At 40.2% G+C, this 25,297-nt stretch overlaps 1 protein-coding gene across 2 annotated transcripts; it reads left to right on the top strand.

Annotated features, from left to right (window-relative positions):
• Positions 1-4,809: 4,809 nt before the first annotated feature.
• On the top strand, positions 4,810-23,791 carry LOC121914691 (sorting nexin-29-like). Of its 2 annotated transcripts, XM_042438312.1 has the most exons (8): positions 4,816-4,936; positions 8,920-9,100; positions 12,652-12,722; positions 15,484-15,732; positions 17,768-18,128; positions 19,666-19,784; positions 21,068-21,149; positions 23,571-23,778. In XM_042438312.1, the coding sequence occupies exons 1-8, from the start codon at positions 4,933-4,935 to the stop codon at positions 23,686-23,688; spliced, it is 1,185 nt and encodes a 394-aa protein (XP_042294246.1). In that variant the 5' UTR covers positions 4,816-4,932; the 3' UTR covers positions 23,689-23,778. The 2 variants fall into 2 exon arrangements, with proteins under 2 accessions (XP_042294247.1, XP_042294246.1); XM_042438313.1 differs by lacking the exon at positions 8,920-9,100 and having other exon boundaries at positions 4,810-4,936; positions 23,568-23,791.
• Positions 23,792-25,297: the final 1,506 nt, after the last annotated feature.

The following is a 25,297-nucleotide window of genomic DNA, read 5'->3' as shown; positions in this document are numbered from 1 at the left end:
TTGCCAACCTGAGGAATGTGGAGAATGAGCCAAGCTACCCACAAAACCTCAGCGTGCTCTTATGTAATGCCAGGTCTGTTAAAAATAAATCACACATTACCTCAAGGATCAGGAGGCTACTTGGCATGTTTCACAGAAACCTGGTTGGGAGATGATATTGGCTCAATATGGGCTCAGGCTTTCCCAGCTGGATACTGTGTTAGCAAGCAAGTGAGGGAAAGTGGCAGGGTAGGTGGGATAGCTGTGCTCTATACCATCTTAACCTGACCAGATTACCTATTAGAGAGCTGAGCCACATTAAGCGTGTATACCTGCTTCTGAAAACCAGGGATGGATTAGGGATTCTCTTAGTGTATCTTCCACCTTTCTGCCTACCAGATTGCCTGGCAAACCTCACAGAACTGGTCTCTGAGTTGTCCAGAGTTTTGCTTCTGGGTGACTTCAACATACCATTGGAGGCCAGTTTGTCAGGTGCAGCTGAGATGTTCATAATACCTGTGACAAAAGTGGCACTGTCCCAATTGTTTTCAGGACCTACACATTCAGTAGGTCATACCTTTAATGCAGTTTTTTAGCTTGGAACATATGGACCTATGGATGGAGGTGATTAATATGTTCAAGTTGTCAGGGACAGATAATTGTCTGGTCAGGGCTAGTATCACAGCTACAACCTGTCCCTGCAGAGTGGAGGACCTACTAAAATGGTCCATTCTTGAAGGCTAATGGATCTTTTAAGATTGTAGGAGAATGTAGAGGTTTTATGGCTCATACCACCAATAATTCTGCTAAAGCCTTGGTCAGTAAGTGGAATGAAAATTTAAGTAGGGCTATTTACATAGTTGTTCCCGAACAACCTCTCCAACCTGTTATTAATAAAGTTTAATATACAGAGACTCTCAGGGAATTGAAATTGGAAAGATGATGACTAGAGCGCAGATGGCAGAAAACTCTTTTATGTGACAAGACATATATAGGAAACATCTTTGTTCCTATAGGATTGCAGTACATGCAGCGGTGAAAGTTTTCTTCTCTTCATATGTTGCGTCCGTGAATTCACAACCAGATGAGCTATTCAGGGTGATGAGAGGTCTAACTTAGGTACCCTCCCTGTTGAACCCAATCTTACAACCTTCTGTAGCTCACTGTAATGCTTTTAAATCGAATGGTTAGGGCTGCAGGAGGGGATAAGTCTTCAATAGCACCACTAGACTGTGGAATGACCTGCTGTGAGATATTTGACAGTTAAATTTAAATTTAATTAGTTGAAAGAGTCAAAATGGCTGAAAAACTAAGCAGAATGGAGAAGAAAGTTTCAGATTTTGGAATGTTAATGATGGACAAAAATCAACAACTGACATAGAAGTTACTGTATATACTAATACTAGTTAAAAATTGACCCTAAAGACTTGAGTTGACTTAACCATGGGTCAGTGTAGGTACTGTATGTTAATTCTGATTTAAAAAGGAACCATCCCCTAGTGAAATAACAATAGCAAATCTATTTCTATACTGCTTACTGATGTATTAAGCATTTACAAAGTATAAGCTAATTGCCCCCAACAAGGTGGGTACTCATTTTAGCGACCTAAGGAAGGATGCCAGGCTGAGTTGCCCTAGAGCCCCTGGCTGGTATTGAACTCACAACCTTGTGGTTTGTGAATGGCTGCAGTACAGGCATTTAAGCATTGTGCCACTAGTGCTCCATGAAAAATGAGCATAATCTGTCCTGGAAGCACTGACCCCTCTCTATTCTCTCATGTCTTCAGTCTTTAGTTTGTGCACAAACTGTTATGCCTGCTGGAATTTTAAAAATTCTTTGGCATTGTTTTCCTGTATATGCCAAATTAATATCTTAGTTGAGAAGATATTAAATATAAATATAAAGATGGACCCCAAAATATACCTCTTGTGAATAATTGAAAAAGAGAGAAAACATGAGAAGATGCTCTTTTATATGATAATAGTGGCAAGGATGGTAAACGGGGGGAAATGGAAAGCAAAGGAACCAGATACAGTGGAGTGGCTACTTAAATTACAGTTGCTACTCTGTTTTCACAGACTTCAGATCTGTGACCCTCGCTTATTCGTGAGGAACAAACAGAGGGGGTTAAAATGGGGCGTGCTCCTGAGGCACGCACCCCCATTCAAGCCTATGGGGCTTGAATATCTGTAAGTTTCTGTTTTCATGGGGGTTGAGGGGGTGGTCCAGAACAGATCCCTTGCAAAAACGGAGGGCTGACTATATATGACTTTATGGAAATTGATAAGTTAATCTGTTTAATTAGAAATGAATTGACAAGAAAATTTAAGAAAGAAAAGTAAAATAAAAGGCCTTTAATAATCATCCCATTGGAAAAGCATTACTGAAAACACGGTTGAAAATAAAAGCAAAATTCTACAGCAAGATACCAACATGGGTTTCAACTCAAGAAGGCCTTTTTGGAAGATGGACTGACAATCAAAATTGATTTTTGGATCAATTTCTAAACTAAAATTTCTAGACTTATACATGAGTGTATGTAGTATATTGTTTTATGCTGTTTTAAATTGATGTTCTTTTAATAGCCCGTTTTATTTCTCACAACGCACAACCACATATCTCTGGGCAACTCAAATAAGTAGCGCATAGTCACCTTCTGCCATTGTTGTTCTCCAGCTGTTGATTTTAGTTCTTCTGAGCATGGTCAGAAGGGGGTATTATAGGAACATGGGGATTCTGGGATTTGTAGTACAAAAAAGTAACTTTTCCTGGTTCTGGGGAATAGAATACACTTGTGTCTATAGCTGTTGAAAAAAAGGTAAGGTTACAAATGTTTGTAATGTCTTCTCAGAGCCATCCAACTCAATAGTTATCTTGTAACAGTGAATTCCACAGGTTAGTGATAGAATTCCCAAGTGACATATTATTTTATTGGATTTTATATATGATTTATACCCTGATGTATGAAACAAAATGGCTTCTGGAATGGCATACATAGCAGTGTTTTTTTTAAGGACAAGAGAGCATCTGATCTCAAGATTACAATCTCAAAAGTAGGACACAAAAGGAAAAATGATAAAAAGCAGAACTGTAATTAATCCTTGTTTTTTGCAAAGTTGAGGCTTGAGGGTGAAAAGAACTGGTAAATATTTTCTGTAGGATTTGACTTGTAATCAATCATTCAATCAATCAATCAATCAATCAGTCTTTATTGCTTTTGACCAATGGCCTTTGCAAAAACCAAAAGAATAAAGCAATACACATAACATTCCCATAAAACCAATATACAATATAATTTACCAAATAGCAAAAATTCAACATAGCTGGTTACATATAACATATATAACATGGATATATTAAGATTCATATATAAACCCTTTTAACTAAAATTATCCCCGTTACAAGGAACTGCTATCTCTGCTAAGTATTTCTTCCTGGTCTTTTTGGCAGCAAGAGCAAATAGGACTACATACCAAGTCACATATTTATCTGTGTCCATTAGGAGATAAATTATATTTTCTTGGGAGGTCAAAAATAACCTATTTCCAATTAAAGATAAAATAAAGTGCTCCCTAGGGTCTTTAGCATAGGCGGAAATCGCCTTACGCGGAGGGATCCGGAACGGATCCCCGCGTAAGGCGAGGACCCACTGTAATCTGAGTTGGGTTGCTTCTGAGACTTGAGAACTGAGGGGAAAAGCTGGCTCAGCTTTTGAGGTTTCACAATTCATAGGGAGAACCCCCTGACTGCATTGCCATCTTCCATAAGAGGCCAAACACCCATGGGTAGTCCACATTGCCCCACTTCATCTGCAAGGATGGACCTGACAAAATTGGGCATTTCTGGGTACAAACTGTGCTGCACCATTTTTTTCTCTCTTTCACAGCAAACACATGAGCATGGACATGTCACCAACAGCCACAATCACCTCCCTCATCCTTCCCAGCTGCCAGCCCATTCAGTGCCCTGTGCAAGAGGTCATGCGACTGGCCACTTAGTCATACAAGTGATTAACTGCCCATATGGCACATCAGTGTGCCCAATGACACATTAATGCAGTGCAATCATGGGGGCCCATGTACATGCCCTCTTCTACCCACTTTCTCCATGGCCTTCTGCTGGACTGGCCAGTTTGTCAATGTTATGATTAAATCCATTGTATTGTTGGTGGTTGGCTATCATTTTTCTTGATAGGTTGATGGTGCAGTTGACCACTTGTGTGCATGTGTAATTGATGTGCAAGCGGGTGGCAAAAAAACAATTATGGGCAACAGTGGTGCCAGCAGTTCATTGGCCCTGTCCCTCATCTCCACACTGGCATGCAGTCCACATATTAGTGTGATAGTTTGCACTTTCCAGCTTGATCCTGAGCAAACATATGTTTAGCCCCAGCACCTTCGTCCTAGATTTCTCCTGTGTTGCCCACTTGCATTTTTTAAACAGATAGGTTTCAAAATGGGTCAGAAGCACGTTTTATTGCTCATACAGACAGCCTCTTAGTGTTCATCTCAAGTTTTCCTTCTAGTCCTATGCCTTATAAGAAAATAATTTAGATATTATTATTATTTTTAACAGTGCTGGTTTCCAAGTCTTTCCAGTTTCTTCCAGTTATTTAGATGGAAAACTGCTCTCAATGCAGTTTTTGAGCTACAGAGGCAGCAGCGTGAACTCTGATTATAACATTTGAAAACAGATTGTCACATTAAACTGGGAAATGAATACAGTTTGGCACCAGTTACAGCTGATTGGTATATTTTACATATAAAATCTAGCCCTTAGCTTCTTCCTCTTTGTGTGCTACATTTCTCATTGCATTTATATTGAATTGCAGGGTTACTTGCCTCTGTGCTCAGTTTGAATCTGTGCTTCAGCATGGTTTGAAGAGGACCCGGGGATTAGCCTTAACTGCAGCAGCAATCAAACAGGCAGCAGGCTTCTCCAGTAAAACTGAAATGGGTAATTAAGGCTCTGCTTTCTTCACTGTCTTTTTTGGAAAATGTTTTTAAAATGGTCTTGTGTGTAAACAGCTGGCAATTTCAGTAATGATACTGAAAGTAGAAAGAATTATAATGAGTTGGATTTAGACTTTGGGCCAGTACAGACAGCTCTGAAGGAGAGGCTTCATGCTGCCCCTTTGAACACCGCATTGGGGCCGCGGCAACCGCATGCCGCAGCCCCAAACCGGCTATTTGCTGGCTCAAAGAGAGGTGTCAAAATGCCTCTCCTTTTTGAGCTGGCAAAAGGATGCCCTTTAAGCCACCGCCACAGCCTTGTGGCCCTTTGGCGGCGTGCAGCATCTAAATGCCACACCACTAGAGTGCCACAGCACTGCCCATCAGCTTGAGGGCGGCGTCAGGGTGTGCATCATCTAAACATCATGCCCTCACACCACACCCAAGCCAGTGCTTACTCCCAGTCTGTTTTGCCCCTTTGTCATACTTGAAATCTATGACTCATATATAATATTTAATGTGAGTCTCATTGATTTCAATGAGTCTGAGTAGAATGACTAACTCTAAAACAAATCCATTATAGTTAGTTTCTCTCCCCTTGCCCTTGCCCATCATTTTTAACAATATATTCTATTTATCATTTTGAATTTGTTCTAATATGAATGTATTTTATTGGCATTATGTTGCTTGCTTTTTTAAAAAGAAAATCATCATACAAAAGTGTGCCCGTAAAGAGAGCTTAGGGCCAAAACAGACAGCCCAGAAAGTCTGGCTCTACATTGGCTTGGGGTATGTGGCGTTTAGCTGTTCCAAGCCCCCAAGCCAGACCGAAGCTGCGCCGGCAGTTACATGCCAACCGCTTTTGTCTAGCTTGAGGACATGGTGTTCAGATGCCATTTGCCCTAGAGCTGGTGAAAACCAGCTCTAGAGGCAAAGGAGTGGCTTTTTTTCTGCCCCAAATGGGGCAGATTTTTTCTGCTCCTATTTGGGGTGGAAGCTGACTGGATTGGGGCCTCAGATCTGTTTGCCATGGCCCCAATCCAGCCTAAAAGGGGTGGTTCCAAGCTGCCCCAAATTGGCCGTCTGTTTCGCCCCTCATTCATGCTTAAAATAAAAATAAGTAGATAAATCTGAATTGTTACATGTATGCCAGGAGGGTAGAACAGGCAGCCCTCCAAATGTTGTTGGACTACAGCACATTCAGTGCTAGTCCCTGCTACCAGTGACTAAGGACGATGGGGTTTGTAGTCCAGCAACATATAGCCAGACCCTCCAGAAGGGCTGGAGTGAGTGAAGTTGGACAGATCATTCACTTCAGGTATTTGGTGGCTGATGACACAGTCCTGGTTTCAGGTTCTTTCTTCCAGAATGAGAGGATAGAAGAAGCTTCATATGGGCTTAGGAGTGCCTGGTGATAAAGATGCTCACCCACAGAGGTAGCCTTGTTCTATTGTGCATAATATTTGTATGAAGGAGCAGCTGTATTCCAATATTCTAAGGAATTTATCAGTGCTGAGATTGATACCTTTGTCTTCCATTAGTAGACTTAATATGTAAATGTTTACAATCAAGTAAAAAATACATGTATAAATTGCAGGTACTATTCTCTGAGAGGTTGATCTCTTTCTGTGGATAAACTCTAGATGTAGTTATCTTTCGTTCAAATGTCTACTGTTGGATGGCCAACAGTAGTTCTTCACATATTACTGAACAGCAACTCTTGCCTTCCCTAGCCATCAGAGGCAGTGGTGGAGGATGCTGGGAATGGCAATCTGTCAACATCACACATTATCCCTATTTTAAAAATTCAAGCATTAGCAATTCTAAGGAGACGGTAAGGTTCATCAGGTTTTCAGGAGAGGAGGGATGTTTCACAGCTGGATTGAATCTAGTGTTGTAATGAAGTCTGCAAAATGTCCCCAAATTATTTACTGTCTGCTGGAAGAGATAACTGTTTAGATCTATATTATGTTTAAAGAAATTACAGCTAAGACCTGTCAGCATTCTGGCTGCCACATTTTGAACCCTGCTTAAGTTTCCAGTTTCCAAAGGCAGCCCCACATAGAATGCATTACAGTAGTCCAAATGGGATGTAATCAAGGTATGTGTCATTGCAGCCAGATCTGATATCCCAAGGAATGGGCACAACTGGTTCACTAGCTTTAATTGTGTAAATGCACTCCTGGTCACTGCTGAAACCTGAGCATCCTGGCTCAGAGCTGAATCCAGGAGAACACCCAAGATGTGAGCCTAAGATTTTGGGGTTGGGGTTGGGGTTAATGAGATTTTAGCTCCAGCTGGGATGGTCAGTGGTGAAGGATAATGGGAGCAGTAGCCTGAACACATCTGAAAGGCTGCAGGTTTCCCTCTCTTCATCGGGGGTTACTTTCAGACCAGTATCTGATTATAAGCCCATCCAGTGTAACCCTATCTAACACAGGCAAAATGCCTATTCCCTGATCTGCTTTTCAGCTGACCAGGAGCACCTTTATCTTGTCTAGATTAAGTTTTAATTCATTTGCCCTCATCCAGTGCATTACTGACAACAGATCGAGTACTGAGGCAGCTTCCTTGGAACTGACTGAAAGGAGAGATAGAGTTAGGTATGATCAGCATACTGGTGACACCAAATATCAAAACTCCAGGTGACCTCTCCTAGCGGTTTCACGTAGCTGTTAAACAGCATGGAGGGCAGAACAGATTCCTGTGAGACCCCACAGGCCAGTAGCCATGGAGTCTAACAAGAGTCCCCCAGCACCACCTTTTGAATTTACTTTTCCAAAAAACACTGGAACCACTGCATAACAGTGTCCCCAAGACCCATCTCAGAGAGGTGTCCCAGAAGGATACCATGGTGAATGGTATCAAAAGGTGTTGAGAGGTCCAACAGGGACATACTCCCTCTGTCCAGTTTCCTGTAGATCATTCACGAAAGTGACCAAAGCTATCCCATAACCAGGCCTGAAGCAAGATTGAAATAGATCTAGATAATTAATCTCATCCAGAAATCCCTGGAGCTGGAAAGCCACCATACACTCCAGAACCTTGTCCAAGAATAGAATATTAGCAACTGGCTGATAGTTATTCAGAATGATGGGAGCCAGGGATGCTTTTTTCAGTAATGGCTTCACCACAGCCTCCTTTAAGCAGGATGGAAACCTCGCTGCAGGGAGACATTCACCACTTCATCCTTTTGCTTTCCAAACTAGGCAACTGTGGTTTAAAGCAGGAGTGGCTCTTCAGATATTATTGGACTCTCCAAATGTTGAACAGCAATTCCCTGCATTCCTCTCTATTGGCATACTGCCTAGAGCCGCTGCAACATAATTAACATCATTTGAAGGGTTTCATGATTTCCATTCATGTTGTAATGAAAGGGCTATTTAGGACATCCACAGCACTAGCCTAGCTAACCTTAGTCTAGTGAATGTTTCTTTAGGGTCTAAAACCAACAGTTTAGAACTTCCAGTGCTCCATTGCAAAATAAAATTTCCAGTTCTCAAAAATTTCCACTGGGTTCACTTGGACTGTTGGAATCTGCCAAAAACTCTGAGAAAACTTAAGTTTTCATGAGATTTTAGCTCCAGTTGGGATGGCCAGTGGTGAAGGATAATAGAAGGCAGCAGGTCTCATTCTCTTAATCAAGGGCTACCTTCAAACCAGTATCAGGTTGTGTTTTTTAATTCGGGTTTGTGGAGAGCTCTTAATCCAGTTTCCCTTTTTAGATGTTACTGCAAACTGTGGTTTAAGTAAATGTTTCCATTCCAGCTACAGCTGAAGGGTAGGAGGAAAGGAACACTTAAGTTTATTGCATTGCTGATGCTTTGTTTTGTCCTAGGCATAAGTGTTCTAGCCATGGAAGAAAACAGCCTGCATAGATTTCATGACTAGGCTATTGTCCTGATAGTGGCAGTATTTCTTGATCTGAGCTCTCCTTGGATTTTTTGAAAATTCTTAAATATGGTTGTAAATGTATACTTTTTTCAGAGGCTATTTTCTGGTACTACGTGAAAGAAGTTCTTAATAAACATGAGCTACAACGCTTCTACTCCTTGAAGAATATCACAACAGATGTTGGCAGAGGTCGTGCCTGGTTACGCTGTGCACTAAATGAACATTCCTTAGAAAGATACTTTCATATGCTGCTTGCAGATAAAAATCAGCTTAGGTAACTTCCATTTTAATGTTTTCCTGGTGGGTAAACTTGTGTGGGTGGAGGCTGCCTAATGAGACATTTGAAACTGCTGTAATGGGCCAAAGTTTCTAATTATGGTATGAATTAAATGTGAGCTGAAACTATGAAACTCATTTGGAATTTTAAATTGCAAAGTGCTTGTTCATCATTTCTGTCTTTGAGGAATCTGGAGAACTATAGCCTTCTTTACAATTTATGCAGTGCTTTTAAATTTTACTTTAATAAACCGCTTGTAATGCACTGGATATAGAACAATTTTATACTAATGCCCCCATGATGTTTTACTGATGGCAAGTTGAGGTGATGATGTAGTTATTAATGGCTTAATATAAGATTTTCATATGGAAAATAGTTTATGGGGCTTGTGTCCTTGAGTAGGTATTTGAATCTACCTTTTGAGTCTGAAATGCATCATTGTTGCATGTGGGAGGTCTTATATGGCACACAAGGTGAACATCTACTCTAGAATGTAATCTACTAGAGATTCCCTGTCCACCTGTCCTTTCTTCACCCCTTCTCTCCATTTAATATTGGGGAATATGTTTCTGTCTTTGATCAGAGATTGGAAATTACAGTAGGATTCCCCTACATGTACCTCCAGCACATTTTTCATGGAACTGCCAGTAACATGACCCAACTTTGCACCTTGCTTGACCTTCCCATTTTATAAATGTTGGCTGAGAACCTCAATTACTATCCCTGCCAGGGAAGATGAAGAAAGAGCAAAGTTGGTTCTGTCTGGTTTGGCACCCCAAATCATTTTCTCACCCCTGCCTTATATTCTGCATCACCAGCTTTTTAAGTGGACAGGAAACTACAGTAAAAAAAAAAAACATACTAAGGCCCGTTCCGCACGGGCCTTTGCGGCGCCCCTGTCACATGCTAGGGGTTGGCCGAGGACCTAGTGTCCATACCGGCCTCACCCCTAGCACGTGACGGGGGTGTAAAAATGGCTGCTCCCTATACACATGGGCGTGGCCATTTTTACGTGCCGGACGCTTAGCATCCGCACGTAGCGTCGCAAAAATGACATGTCGAGTGTGCCATTGGCTCCTCGTCTCATCATTTCCGCAACGCAAGAAGAAGTGCCATTTTGGAGCCTCTTTTTAGCTGCGCTGGGAAGCCTTGCGGTTTGGCCGCTGGGGCTTCTCGGCGCAGCTAATGACGGCGCAGGCAGAGCACTGCTTTTCAGCACTCTGTAACGCGCCCAAGATATGCATTATATGATCTTGGATAATATCAGGCTCAATCTATTATTGGCTTTTGGCATCCGCACAGTGTCGTCCAGTGGATCTGTTTCGAGTGGTTAGGGGCATTCTGCATTCCGCCCCACAAGAGCAGTATATGAACCACTCAGTCACCCACTGTGAAGAGTTTGCACAGCACTTTGTGGATAAAATCGTTCAGATGCACTCTGACTTGGATGCTGTAGTTGATACAGGTCTGGGGGATGTAACCTTGGCACCTGCTTGTTCAGTGTTATTGGATATGTTTCAATTCATGCAACCTGAGGATGTGGACAGAATCTTTGGAGAGGTGAGAGCCACCACATGCATACTGGACCCAGGCCCATCTTGGCTGTTGAAAGTAGCAAGGGAGGGACTGGCTGACTAGGTAAGGGAAGTAGTGAATGCCTCACTACAGCAAGGCAGGTTCCCAGCTTGTGTAAATGAAGCTGTGCTGAGGCTACTACTGAAAAAATCTTCCCTAGATCCCACTGGATTGGAGAACTATCAGCCAATCTCAAATATCCCCTTTCTGGGCAAGGTGTTGGAACATGTGGTGGCCTCCCAGGTCCTGGTGTTCTTGGATGAAATGGATTATCTAGATCCATTTCAGACCTGGCTATGGGGACAGCTTTGGTTGCCTTGGTGGATGACATATGCTGAGAGCTGGACAGGGGGAGTGTGTTGCTATTGGCCCTGCTGCATCTCTCAGCAGCTTTTTTTACCATCATCCATGGTATCCTTCTGGGTCACCTCTCTGGGATGGGACTTGGGGGCTTACAGGGGCTTCAGTTCCTCTTGGAGGGGCGAACTCTGAAGGTAATATTGAGAGACTTCTGTTTGACCCCTGGCCATTGTCCTGTGGGGCCCCTTAGGGTTCTGTTCTGTTCTGTTCCCCATGTTATTTAACATCTGAGCCTAAATTACCAGGTTTTGGCTGTGGCCAGGAGTGCATTTGCACAGTTAAAACTAGTGCGCCAGCTGCGCCCATTCCTTGAGAAGTCAGATCTGGCTAAAGTGACACATGCCTTGGTTACATCCCATTTCGACTAACATGCCTTTTGGAAATAGTTTGGAAACTTCAACGGGTTCCAAATTCTGCAGCCAGGCTATTGACTGGGGCTGGTTATAGGGATCATGTCACTCTCCTGCTGAAACAGCTACACTGGCTACCAGTCCGTTTCTGGGCAGAATTCAAGATGCTGGTTTTGACCTTTAAAGCCCTCAATGACTTGGGTCCAGACTATCTGAAGGACTGTATCTCCCTATACAAGCCAGCCGGATAGTTAAGATTGGCAGGAGAGGTCTTTCTCTCAATCCCACCACCTTCGCAAGCTCAGTTGGTGAGGACTCCGGAGAGAGCCTTCTCCGTGGCTATTCCCAGACTGTGGAACTCCCTACCATGGGAGGTCAAGTCAGTCCCCTTTTCTCCTCTGTTTCTATTTAGGCAGGCTTTTGGTGGGTAGATTATATTTGAGTAATGTGGTGTGCTGTTTTAATGTTTAAATATTTTTATTGTTTTTAACTACTGTATATACTTGAATACAAGTTGACATCATGTATATGTGGAGGGTACATTGTGGGGCCAACATTGGAGATTTTGGTATGACCCATGGAGCTCATTTTGGGGCAATTTATAGTCGAGTATATACGGCATACTGTTTTTAATCTATGTTTTAATGTTAGTAGTATTTAATTATTTTTTAACTTTTGTAATGAATGTTTTAGCTCCTTTTTAAATATATTGTAATCCACCTTGAATCCCATTGTGGGAGAAAAGTGGGATATAAATCCTGGAAATAAATAAATAAAATAAATACTGTCTGATGAACATTCCCTGCCAGTCTTCACTATGCTGGTGGACACTTAGGCTTGGACATAATGATGTGGGCCAATAAACTCTGATTTATTAGACTTGGTGAAAAGCTTCACCCATTATCAGATCCTTTTAGCTAGAGATACCAGATAGTGAATCTTTCATTTTCTGCATACCTACCTCAGTTGCAGTTCCTTCCCTGAACAAAGATCTAGTCTTTCTGTCGGTCATGTGTCCTGGCTTGCTTTGTGCTAGCTACTGTATAGGAAGGGCTTCAGCTTCTGAGTTCTGAAAGAAAAGGAGAGAAAGAGGTAAAAATGTCTTTCTTTCACATTACTTAATTAATTTGGGTGCCGCGGGCTCCAGATATACCAGTCTGTATGTCGAAAAGTAAATTAACAGTTCCAACATTCCCAATGAGAAACCAAGCTCCTTTTCTATATGTGGATTTGTTTACCTTTTGTTCTACCTTTGATATCTAGTGTCTTCTATGAAGACTGGTCCTTCATGATGGATGAAGAACGCTCTAGTATGATTCCCACTATGGCAGCTGGTAAGCATAATCAGTGTTCTTTGATAGTGAGTAACTTTGAAAGAGGCAGCTGTTGGAAAGAATATTCTAGATGCCACAGCTTAGTGTTAGTGTGAATGCTTTATTATTATTATTATTATTATTATTATTATTATTATTAACCTTTATTTATAAAGCGCTGTAAATTTACACAGCGCTGTACATACAATCTTTTTAATTGGACGGTTCCCTGCCCTCAGGCTTACAATCTAAAAAGACACGACACAAAGGGAGTGGTGGTGGGGAAGGGGCCTTTCTAGTAGGATAATACATATAAAATACATAGCAATATAGGAAATGATTCAATAAAACAGGCACCAAAAGAACATCAAATAGTAAGCGACAATTATGCAATGCCTGGGAAGGCTTCTCTGAACAGGATGGTCTTCAACTCCGTTTTGAAGCTGGTTAAAGAAGAGATGGCTTTTGCTCGTGGGGGAAGAAGGTTCCAGGAGTGAGGGGCAGCGAGTGAAAAGGGGCGAATCCGAGATGGGGCAGAGGAAATCCTGGGCTGGGACAGCAGACCTTGACTACCAGAACGGAGAGCCCTAGTGGGAAAGTGGGGAGAAATAAGGTCTGATAAGTAAGGAGGGGCCAGTCCATGGAGGGCTTTAAATGTCGACAGCAGGAGCTTTTACTTAATGCGGAAAGGGAGGGGGAGCCAGTGAAGGGATGCCAACACAGGAGAGATATGGTCAGAGTGGTGGGCGGATGTGATAATGCGTGCAGCTGAATGCTGGACAGAAATTAAAGGACGGAGGTGAGAAAGAGGAAGCCCTGCCAGAAGGATGTTACAGTAATCAAGTCGTGAGATCACTAGGGCATGGACCAGGATCTTGGCAGTAGAGGCGGAAAGATAAGGTCGGATTTTAGCAATATTGTACAAAAAGAATCTACAAGCCTTGGCTGTGGTCTGGATCTGAGGGATACACGACAGAGAAGAATCAAAGATAAAACCAAGACTGCGGGCTTGCAGGACTGGTTGAATAGAAATGTTGTCCACAGAGACAGAAAAGGAGTGTTGAAGGGTGGACTTAGGAGGAAAGACAAGAAGCTCCGTCTTGGACATGTTGAGCTTCAAACGCCGATGGCGCATCCACTGCGAGACAGCTGTGAGGCAAGATGAGACTTGCTGTTCAAGCCTTGGAGAAAGGTCAGGGGCGGAAAGATACAACTGGGTGTCATCGGCATACAGATGGTAGGAAAAAACCAAAAGAGCTAATGAGTTTTCCTAAGAGCAGTGTGTAGACAGAAAACAGAAGGGGACCCAGAACAGAGCCCTGGGGAACTCCAACAGATAAGGGAACAGGAGAAGAAGTCTGACCACTTGCAACTACTGCAAAAGATCTGCCAGACAAGTAAGATCTAAACCAGTCAAGAACAGAGTCTGAGAACCCAAGGTCAGAGAGTATGTCAATTAGGAGAAAGTGATCAACGGTGTCAAAGGCTGCAGACAAATCAAGAAGGATGAGAACAGAGTAAAAGCCATTAGCCTTGGCCCGTAAAAGGTCATTTGAGATCTTAGTGAGAGCTGTCTCTGTGGAATGCCTTGGGCAGAAACCAGACTGAAAGGGATCAAGGATGGAGTTGGCTTCAAGAAACTCAAGACAGCGAGAATAAACAACCCATTCCAAAACTTTAGAAAGAAAGGGAAGAAGAGAAATGGGACGATAGCTAGACAAAGAGGAGGGGTCAAGAGAAGGTTTTTTCAGAATTGGGGAAATGAGAGCTTTACATATTGCAGGTTCAAACCTTGGCATCTCTAGTTGAAAAGACCAGGTAGCACAGTCTCCACCTGTGACCATTGAGTTCTTCTACCAGAGAGTAATCTCAGGTGGGCAGAAACTACTTCAAGTATGTGACCTGTTACAGAACAATAGTTCTTGACTTCCAGTTTCTACCCATAGCAATAATTAAAAACCTTTTGTCTGTAAATTGAAAAGGATGCTTGGGAAGAAACAAGCATAGATAGACGCGTAAAAGGACTTGTGAACTTGGTTCTGGTGCTGATCACAAATTCCTTGTTTGAACATATCATGTACCATCAATCTGTTATATAATAAATAGCAGAGTTTGGAAAATAAACTTTTCTGTACTACAGCTCTCAGAATCTCCCTAGTCAATATAGTCAGTGGTCATGCTAGCTGGGAAATTCTGGGATCTGTACTTCAGAATAATTTTTACAAACCCTGATTCCTCATATAAATCCTCCTGCTTCCTCCCCTCTTTTGTACCCATTTAACATCCACTGGGTATATACTAGTGTTCCAGTAAAAAACAAAGTAGAAATCTAGTTTCTATCTAGGTTGAGGTTGAGCCTCCTATATGCAAAATGTTTGGGATGGAAGGCGTTCAGATTTTGGTGAGTTTTTTGCATTTTGGAATATTTGCATTTACATAATGAGATATCCTTGTGATGGGAACCAAGTCTAAACACGAACTTCATTTATATTTTATCTACAACTTACACACATAGTATAAAACAAAGTTTGTGTACACTGAACCATCAGAAAGCAAAGGTGTCACTATATTGGCAACCTATGAAAAAAGTTTTGGATTTTGGAGCATTTTGCGTTTTGGATTTTTTGGATAAGAGATACTCAACCTGTACAGGAATAAATGAACCAACTATCATGGTGTGTCATCTTCCTAGATTCCTTGTATGGATATTACTATTCATAAAGTTTCTCTCAGTTGTGCTAGATAATGGGTTTTTATTTTATTTCATTTGGTTTCTCTTAAGGATTGAATTCTATTCTATTTGCAATCAACATTGATAACAAGGATTTGAATGGGCAAAGCAAGTGCCCACCCACAGTTTCCGACCTTCTTAAGGAATCTACACAGAATGTTACCTCTTTATTGAAGGAATCTACCCAAGGGGTTAGCAGTCTCTTCAAGGAGATCACAGCATCCTCTCCAGTTTCCATTTTAATGAAATCTGAGCAAGATGCTGACCCCTTGCCAATTCTGTCAAAGAGTGTTAGTGGTGGTGAGTACTACATAGATGACAGCATTTAAACGTATTGCTTGTGTATACAGTTTATTCATGACAACCAAATACAGGTTATAGCCATCAAATTACAAAAACAATTAAAACCCTTTAAAACTTCCACCGTCAATGAGCTCTAACATCTAGAGCAATATGTTTACACTAATATTACAAAAATATGTCATACAAAAACATCACATTTTTCCATACTCTGTTCAAATTAATATAATCTGCAGATTCCCTTGCTGGCCTTTATCCTCAAAGTCTAATCTAAGTTTAGCTGCTTTCACAGCAAATCTAGCAGTGTTGAACACGACAAACTTAGTTGTATTAGCTAACAAGTAAGTGATTTTCTCCAAGTCATTTTGGTTAGCTACTGTACAAGTTTTAAACTTCTCTTCGGAAACTTATCTCTTGGGGTTTTATATATCTTACAATGTAGCATATAGTGTATTAATAATATCTTTAATATCTCCACTTCCACAAATGCAAATACGCTGCTCCTTGGGAATCTTTTTATATTTCCCTTCAATGTAGTTGTTTTTCATTGTCTGGAATTGTAGGGCTATAAAAGCCCTACGAAGAAGAGGTTGAGTTATTTCTGATAAATATTTTTCCTCTCCAAAACATACTTTTAGAAAAGGGAAACTAGAAGAGAACTTTGAAGCTCTTATGACATTAATATCCCGCAGAGCATAATGCTCTGGCATCCTTTCTTTGATGAGTTTCTTACTATGCTGTATATCACCAGATTTGAAAATTATAGGGTCCAGGCCAAATTTCTTCAAATTTGCCTCACATTCTGATAGCCATGAATTTTTATAGATAGACCCTCTTTGTTCATCTACAGCGCAAGTTACTAATTCATTGACTGAATATTTCAGTTTTACAAAATAAAGAAATGATGCATATTAGAGGTAATAATATATAAACATTAATCCACATCATCATCATCATCATTATTATTATTCCCACTACGCAGCATGTGGCCATTACTGCAGCTAGATATTGGGAGCAAAGAGATTGCTCCCTTTTGGTACAGGAGGCTTGTGAAATGTCTTTATTTGTAACAGTCTTGCAATAATTTAAAGTAATTTATGAATAAATATATAATATAAACAGATTTTTCCATACTTGGGCTCAGTCATTAATTAGAATGGAGACTGCTGTCAAGAAATCAGAAGACGACTAGGACGTGGAAAGGTAGCTATGAGGGGATTAGACAAGATCCTGAAATGTAAAGATATATAATTAAATAGTAAAGATAGGATTGTGTATGCCATTGTATTTCCCATTTAAATTGTATTATATAAAATAAATTATTTATAGTGATTTTCAAAGAAATTATATTAATTTATAAATTCAGTCCAGTTACTCATTAGAGATGTTTGAGAGAAGCTATTTGTTGTTGTTGCTCATTACAGTAACTTGTTGCACCGTGTTTTGTCTTTCTGTTACCTTTTGTTAGAGGGAGTGCTCAAAATTGATATGAGAATGGCATGAAATTTTTTGTCAATATGCCTGTAAAATGATTGATAATGTAATATTGCCAAGTGACTAGAAAATAGTATGCATTAATCTTGAAATAGTTAATAAGTTTGGGATACATTTGGATCAGTTGCATCTATTCAGGGTTTTTATTTGCAGGGGGCATGTTTGCTAGTGGTTCTAGTAGCTTTTTCTTGTGTTTTTTCCCCTCTGTCTTTTGTTCTGTTTCTGGAAAACAAAAACAAAAAAGTAGATTTTTGTCTCGCGTATATGTTGACAAATTCAAACCAGGCTGGGAGTTCTGCAGAGCAACCAGCACAAACTGTAGGTTGGTATGTTGTCTCAAGTAGATCATATGATTTTGATTCTGGAAATAAGACAAACATATGTTTAACTATATTGAATGCTACCAACAATGTTATTTGTTTTTTCTCCCCAGTTTATAAACTGCCTTGTTCTGGAAAAATGAGAATAAGGTCATTAAAATGTAAAAGTGTGCATATTCTTAGAAACGTGATGTTGAAATCTTCAATTTACTCTTTTCCAGAATTGAAATACAGGAAAGAGCGAATAAAGAAGAAGAAGAAAATCACAAATATCATTTTGTTTGATGAGGAAGATGAACAACATATAGGGAATGTATTAAGGGTAGCAGTTACAGGTGAAAACTCAGAACAAAACTCAGACAGATCTTTGGCCTACATGGCTTCTCCTTCTGTAGACTTGGTAATGAACCTGAATGGAGACCAGAGAATGGCTTTGCTGAAAAATGACTCTGTACACCTAAATGGAGAATGTACCTTCCCAAAATTGGATGTTAAAAGTATAGATGATGAAGATGTGGAAGAAAACGATGAGACCTATGGTGAAATGTCAGGAACACACAGTGTGACAGAATCTTGTGGGAAGTGAGTATTATTCCAAAAAGTGTCATGAATGGAACTTCAGTGTTTGCAGTTCTTGAAGTGTTCCCATTAGTGTTCTTTTATTAAGGAATAGGAATAATGGAGCTGAAGAGTTTTTGGTGCAGGTTTGTCAGATGTGCTGGGCCAGCCATACAGTTAGCAAGAGTGATACATCTGCCTCAGGCAGTAGTTTTGTAGTGCCATTAATATATTGAAGTATTTATATCCCACTCTTTGTCTAGCACTCAGAGAAGCATGCAATAAAAACAGTCTAACAAATTTAAAACAGCAATAGCGTTTACATTTCTATACCACTCTTGTATGGCTCAGAGATCTGCTCCTTTAATAATCTTGCTCCTTTTGAGGTTGTTCAAACCAAATTTCTAAGATCTATCCTTGGTATCCCAAACTGTGTGCCAAATGCTCCATTTAGGAGTTGGCTTACTTTCAACTGAGGCACGCACCTGGATACGCAAATTCAACCTTTGGCTAAAATTGCTTTTCATACCGGTTGGTTTGGCTCCATTAATTTTAACAGACCTTTTTATTTCTGCCTGTAGGAAATCCCTAGCCACAAAGCTGTCCTCCATTGGGCTATCATTGTCACTTATATCCTCGTTAGGTTACAATAAGGCAAAAATTACCATTATCCAGCGAATCAAAGATATTGGCTTGCAAACTCATAGAAGCCAATCATTACTACATTTTGCTATTGGGGCACCTGGGGAAATTAGTAAATGTGCCAGGTACTTGGAATAATTAATGACTTGGAATATCTGACCATCCCTAAGCAAAGAAGGGCCTTCATGCTGGCAAGGTTAAATATTCTTCCATCTGCGGTTCTGGAAGGAAGATACAAAAAAGTACCTTACCATTGTTGGTTTTGTCCTTGTGGCCTTGAGGAAGTCAAATCAGTCAGTCACGTCCTTCGCTATTGCCCCCTTTATATAGAGACCCGTGCTTTTTATATAACTCCTAACATTAAACAACTACCTGGAAGAGAGAATAAATTCTATGTCGAATATCTTTTAGCAGACTGCAACAAATACGTAACCAGCAGAGTTGCTAAATTCTTGCAGCTGCTATTACTCTCCGTATAAGATATTTGAAACAAATACGTTAAATCTTGTAAAATTAACTATAGGTGCCATTATTAATGTAGATATGATGTGACTTGTATGAAATTTTATCTGTTTTTATAAATTGTTTGACGATGCCGTCTACATGTATATGGATGGGATGTACCTTTTTATAATTTTTATTATTTTCTTGCTATTGACACTTAAAATGACTATGCAAAAGAAACCCTTTTGTAATATTTCTATAATTCCTTTAAATTCCCCTGTAATTTGGCACACGATAGAGAGTTTTATTCCATTTTAGATTTCTCGTTGATTTGTATGGACATCATGATTGTATCATGTCTATATGGATATTTGGTCATTATTGTATTCTTGCTTTGTACTGGCTGTATGCCGTAATAAATAATGTTACAACGAAACTCTGACCTTATTCACCTCTTTTCAAACTCCTGATTTAGATCATCTGAGGTCGTGACGAGCAGTTCTCTGGTTTGTGCTTGGACTCCTCTTAAGATCCTGAATGATGATTCTGATGAATTGTTTCCCTTTACTACCATAAGCTCTTTCTCCCACACTGGTGAGCAATTATAGATAATGCCCAATATTTTTGTGATCGAATGTACTGAATATTCAAACAGTGGTAGTGTGCTGAATTGAAACCAGTGGGTGATGAGTTTAGTTATTTTTGAAATGGTCATTCCTGTGGATACACAAAAGTCCTTGCTTGCTTGGTTTCCTCCCTCGCCATGTTAATTTTCTGTGCATTTTATGGGAGACTAATATGTGTTTGAATATCATTAAAAATCCTACCCTTCTGTCAAATAGCTCAAGGTGCTTTATATAGCACAGATTTTGGGTTTGCAGGATATATCTTATTTATTTATTAGCCAGCTTTTCTGAACCCTACACAGGATGGTTCAAGGTGCTTAAACCTTTAAAACAACGTGCAACTGACAGCTATTAATACAAGTGTTAAAATATATTAAACAATTATTCTGTTAAAACCACACAAGTTAAGATAGTTTAAAAAACATAAAAATAAAGACCAAATATACCCCCATTAGAAATCTGTGATCTCTAAAACCAAGCAATAATGTGTTTTGCACCTTTTGATTGGCATCATAAAGATATTGCCACAATGTAGACTTTGTTTTATAACACGTAAGACAAACCTTGTCAAGCCTATTGACTGTTACTCCTTCCTTTTGGTCCATGTGGGAATCAATGATACTGCAAGACATAGCCTTCAGAATATCAGAAAGGATTGTGAGGCTCTGGGTAGGAAGCTGAAAGAGATGGATGCACCGCTTGTTATCGCATCTTCTCCCAGTTAAAGGGCATTGTCCAAGAATGGGGAGGAAAATGGCAGAGGTGAACAACTGGCTCTGCAGATGGTGCTTCCGAGAATGATTTGGATTAGGATCATAGAATCATAAGAGTTGGCAGAGATTCTATGAACTTTTCCTGGACTGTAACCCACTCCATTAGATGTGACTGTCAAAGAAATAGCCCTGTCACTGACTTTCAATATAAAAAGGAGAGACAAGTCTTGTGACACTTTCAAAACATAATTTTATTAAGTCATTAATTTTGATGATAAAAAATGATAATATAAAAAATATTGAAATTATGCACACATTCAACTTGAAGACTGGCTAGGTCTCTTGATGACAATATTTCATTTTGTGCGATATTACACTCTGCCTGGACATCCTCATGCTACTGAATTCTGAAGTGCAAAGTTAACAAAACTGCAAACAAAACACAATGTGAACCAGTGTCTGAAAAACTGAGGGATATGAGGTAGAACTATGTCATGTCATATTTATACTAATAAATTGATCTTATATGTCATTTTAGACAGTGTGCAGAATGATGGTGAACATGAATGTGCTGATTTTTCAGAAGAAGTGGCTCAGAGAAATGCTGACCTGCATTACAGGTATACAATCAATTGATTACATTTAAAAATAAATCTACATACCTTTCAGTTTATCTTCAGCTTACAGTTCAATTGAAATGAAAGTGCAAACCATGGATTGACAGTTTATGCTTGCATGTTGACCCCTTCCATCCTTTGATTCCCTGCCTCGTTTACTTGCCCATTCTGTTGTTGGCTGTTTGCACCTGAGCCAAGCAAAAGCTGACCTACCTGATTTTGCCTATCTCTTGTGATAGAGCTGAAAAGGTTGCATTGTTGACACTGTTTATTGTTTTTATGACTAGGGCCAGCCTCATAACATCCCTATGATTGGCAACCGCCCCATAGAAGGGAACTGCCACATACTCAATAATGGCCCTTTTTAGCATGCAGGAAAATTCTCTGTTGGGGGAATAAGCTTTGTTATGATCCAAAATGTCCTTTCTAGTCACACGGTCATACATTTTAGTGCTCTCTAGAGACCAGTGAGGCATCTTGGTTTCTGTAGGCCAGCTGCAAGTAAACAGCACTCAAAACAGACTGCTGAAAGTGGAAACATTTGGGCGTTATTTGATAATTATTTGGTAGGGGGGCATAGTGATGACTTGCTTCTGAGAAATGCAATATGGGATTGTAATGGAAGACTTGGGTGGCAGGGACTGGAAGTTAAAGTACCAGACTATAGAGATGTATTAAAAATCTGTCATCTGAGACTATGTAAAGGATCCCATTCAAGGTGCCCCCAGAAGCTCCATGCAGGAACGTTTGGAGGCATCTTTTTGAATGCATAATTTGATGGGCTCCCTTTGAGTCACAGTAGTCCAGCAGTCCCTGTCCCCCCTCTTTTTTTCTTGGAGCAGTCAAGTGGTCTTGTCCCTTCTATTCTGCCAAGTGCTATGTAACTGCAGGTTCTGTTAAACAGTAGGTGAGGGCTTTGAATGTAGCATTTCCTGTCCTGCCTGGATGGCATGCTCCAAAAAGCAGGTATAGATTTTTGGAGGTCTTACTATCTGTCAAGTATCTGTTGTTTGCTGGTGAAATTTGTGTTCTGTGCTCCAGGGTCACCCAGATAAATTTGGTTTTGATAGAGTGGTTGGCTATGGGTTCAGACACCATTTTTCTAAATCCCCAAATCCCTCTGTGTTATATGTACAGAATGACTCACGACTGGAAAACAAAGGACCCAGCAGTACGTAGAGGTAGCTAAATTATAGAACTGATACATCAGCAGAAATTCCTATCTACAAAAACAATAGGATCTTCCAGTTGTGAAATGCTTACAAATTTAAAGGAATACGCTAAGGAGAAAAAAAACATTTTAGTTGCCATACTGAGAAATTTGAAGTGAGAAGTCTCACCATTATTTAGAGAGAGAAAAATGAATTTCTGGTTCCTGCTCTGAAAGACGAGGTTGCCAAATCACTACTGCTGAATCTACATGCTGGAAAAATTCCATGAAGATTCCACTTTGAAGAGGAGTTTTTTTGTGTGTTTTTTTTTGGGCTCTGTGGCCATGTTCTAGAAGAGTTTATTCCTGACGTTTTGCCAGCATCTGTGGCTGGCATCTCTCTGAAGATGCCAGCCACAGATGCTGGCAAACGTCAGAAATGAACTCTTCTAGAACATGGTACATAGCCTGAAAAACCCACAAAAAACTATGGATGCCGGCCATGAAAGCCTTCGATTTCACTCTTTCAGGGAGAGTGGCTTTCTTCTTAACAGAAACTTCGAGTTAATAGGAAAGTCACTCTCCCTGAATGATTCCAGGACACTAGAGGGAGCTGACGATTCCATCACACTGGGGAAGTGTGCCAGGTGTTCATACATGCGCGCTTCCCCAATGTTTCCTTGGTGATTGGCAGACGGTAAGACCCTGTGTGCTAATCTCAATTGATAATAAGTTTTGACTATAGCCGAGGCATCAGTAAGTTATGTATAGCCTACTTTAAGGTAAACAACCATTGCCCAGTCCTTGATAAGTCACCAATTCTCCAGTCCAATGGTGTTGTAGAGAGCAACATGCAACTGTAACTTTCACAGTGTCAGCTTGTTCTTTTGGAAGAAACTTCCATGGGCCAAAATACAGAATTCAGCAGAGATGCAAGCATTTTGTTTCTGAGTTAGCACATGCAAAGCCTTAACAGTTCCCCCTTTAGTAGTTTGCATAAGCAAGAGTTTGCTTGCAAACCAGAAGTTGAAACTGTGTTGAAAATGTGATATCATAAAATTATTTGCAGGTGGAATGCATGAAGAAAACAGTGCTGAAAGAAACTGACAGAGCACAGGAGAGTGTGTGATTGTAGGACTTTTGGGGGTAGTGGGTAGGTAGTGGCACCATAAAGAGGCCGATTACATTGAAATTGATTCTTGCTATTATTGTTTTTATTCATGGAGGGATTTTTTTGCCTATATTGTTTCCCTTTTTTTTCTTTTTAAAAGCAGAGTAGATGTTAGAGATCCAGCCCAAGAGAACATTGTTAACAATGTATTGCCATCAACCAAAGTGCCAGAATCAATGACTGTTGGTAAGTATGTATTGAATCAGATACTGAAGATTTGAGTTTTTCTAGGTTTGATTTATGCAAGTGCTCTGTTTAGATGAGCTTTGGCCAACTTTGATCATATTTACTATCCTTCTATAATCTTCATAGACCAGGCCAACCCTCCAGCAATCTTACACCGTAATGATTTTTTTGAATTTCATCTTTCAGCAACCCAGCCAGCATGGCCAATGGTCAGGAGCTTTGGTAGTTATAGTACAGATCATTTAGAAGGCACCAGGCTGGGGTAGACTAATATAGAAGTTGAAGTCATTAATGAGTTCAGACCAGTTTCTTGTCATTGTGTATATATACTGTATGTCATAAACTACCAGATACCATTGGAACACTATTTCGCTTATACAGTATTGATTTAACACAGGCACCAAATAGTGTTGGTGTCTTTGCTTTGTTTTGTCAAACATCCTTTCAAATGTGTAGTGATATTTGATCAGTTTGCTCTGGTGTTTTTGGTGGATAGGATTAACCAGATATTTTAGGTGAAAGCACTGTTATTTGGATTTTCTTACACACTTTCAGTGTCTTATTCTGATGTAGGAGTTATAATTTTGGTATTTCAGCTACCTAAACTGCCATAAACATTTGGGAAAGATCAAATCTTAAATATCTAGATCTTAATTCAGTAGCTGGCCCTAATTACTGGATCAATGGAATGTGCATAAATATTGACTTATGTTTATTATGTCCCCACTGATTGAGTGTGTCTTCTGTAGCTTGGACTAGCCATCAGATTTAGATCATTGTGTCCAAATTTGCATCATTAATATCTCTAGTAAATATTGGTGTGGGCTGAGGTTGATTGTGTGGCTTGACAAAAAGCTGTAAAATCTACAGTACTCTGCTAGCATTGTCAGAACAATTAAAAATAATATGTAGTGGTGGTTGGTGGTTTACTGAAGATGTGGTAGAAATAATATTTTTGAATGTTATAAATTACATGACAGTCTCAGCTAGAAAAGCAGTTCAATGAAGTGTTAACATGTTAGCCATCGGCAGGGGGAGCAATTGCTTTTGCATTCATTGGCTGTATTTGCTGCTGGTCAACTTTATTAAACATTTTATAATAGATATTTTTAGTGAGTGATACTTAGCCTTATTCCTTCTATACTGAAAGCTGATTTAATTGTGAACAATATTGAAAGTTCATTCCTGTCAGGGACTTCCTTTTGAGTACATAGTATATCATATGATTCTGGCATACTAATTTATCAGCTGCTCATTATATTTTGTTTAAAATACCCATGCTTTTAAAAAACCTATGCCACTGAAAATTCAGAGTAGATTCAACTCAATCAGAGTGATTAAAGGTGCAGGAAAGTTAGAGATGTATGAAATTACACACTGTGTAATAGAATATGGCGAACCCCCCCCCCCCTCAAAAAAACTAGGGCCTAAAATTATACATTTAAGGGCGGGTTACAGACCGCCCATTTGGGGCGGTCTGTACCCGCTCCTTTCCCCGGTGTATCGGGGCCTCAGCTGCCAGAACGGCAGCCGCTGAGGCCCCGATCCGCCGCTTTTCAGGCTGCAGGGAAGCGGCAAAACGCCGCTTCCCTACAGCCTGAAAAGGGGTGTCCTTGGGGCTTCAAGCCCCAAGGACACCCCGCG

This window comes from Sceloporus undulatus, chromosome 8 (assembly GCF_019175285.1).
Source record: "Sceloporus undulatus isolate JIND9_A2432 ecotype Alabama chromosome 8, SceUnd_v1.1, whole genome shotgun sequence".
NCBI lineage: Eukaryota > Metazoa > Chordata > Lepidosauria > Squamata > Phrynosomatidae > Sceloporus > Sceloporus undulatus.
Note: the sequence above shows the minus strand (reverse complement) of the source record. Positions and strands in the feature narration are given on the sequence as shown.

Bases quoted from the DNA above. Each gene is read 5' to 3' on its own strand.
- LOC121914691 (XM_042438312.1), top strand. The intron at 9,101-12,651 runs GTAACTTCCATT...TTTGATATCTAG, and splicing joins GCAGATAAAAATCAGCTTAG to TGTCTTCTATGAAGACTGGT. The intron at 21,150-23,570 runs GTATACAATCAA...TTTTAAAAGCAG, and splicing joins AATGCTGACCTGCATTACAG to AGTAGATGTTAGAGATCCAG.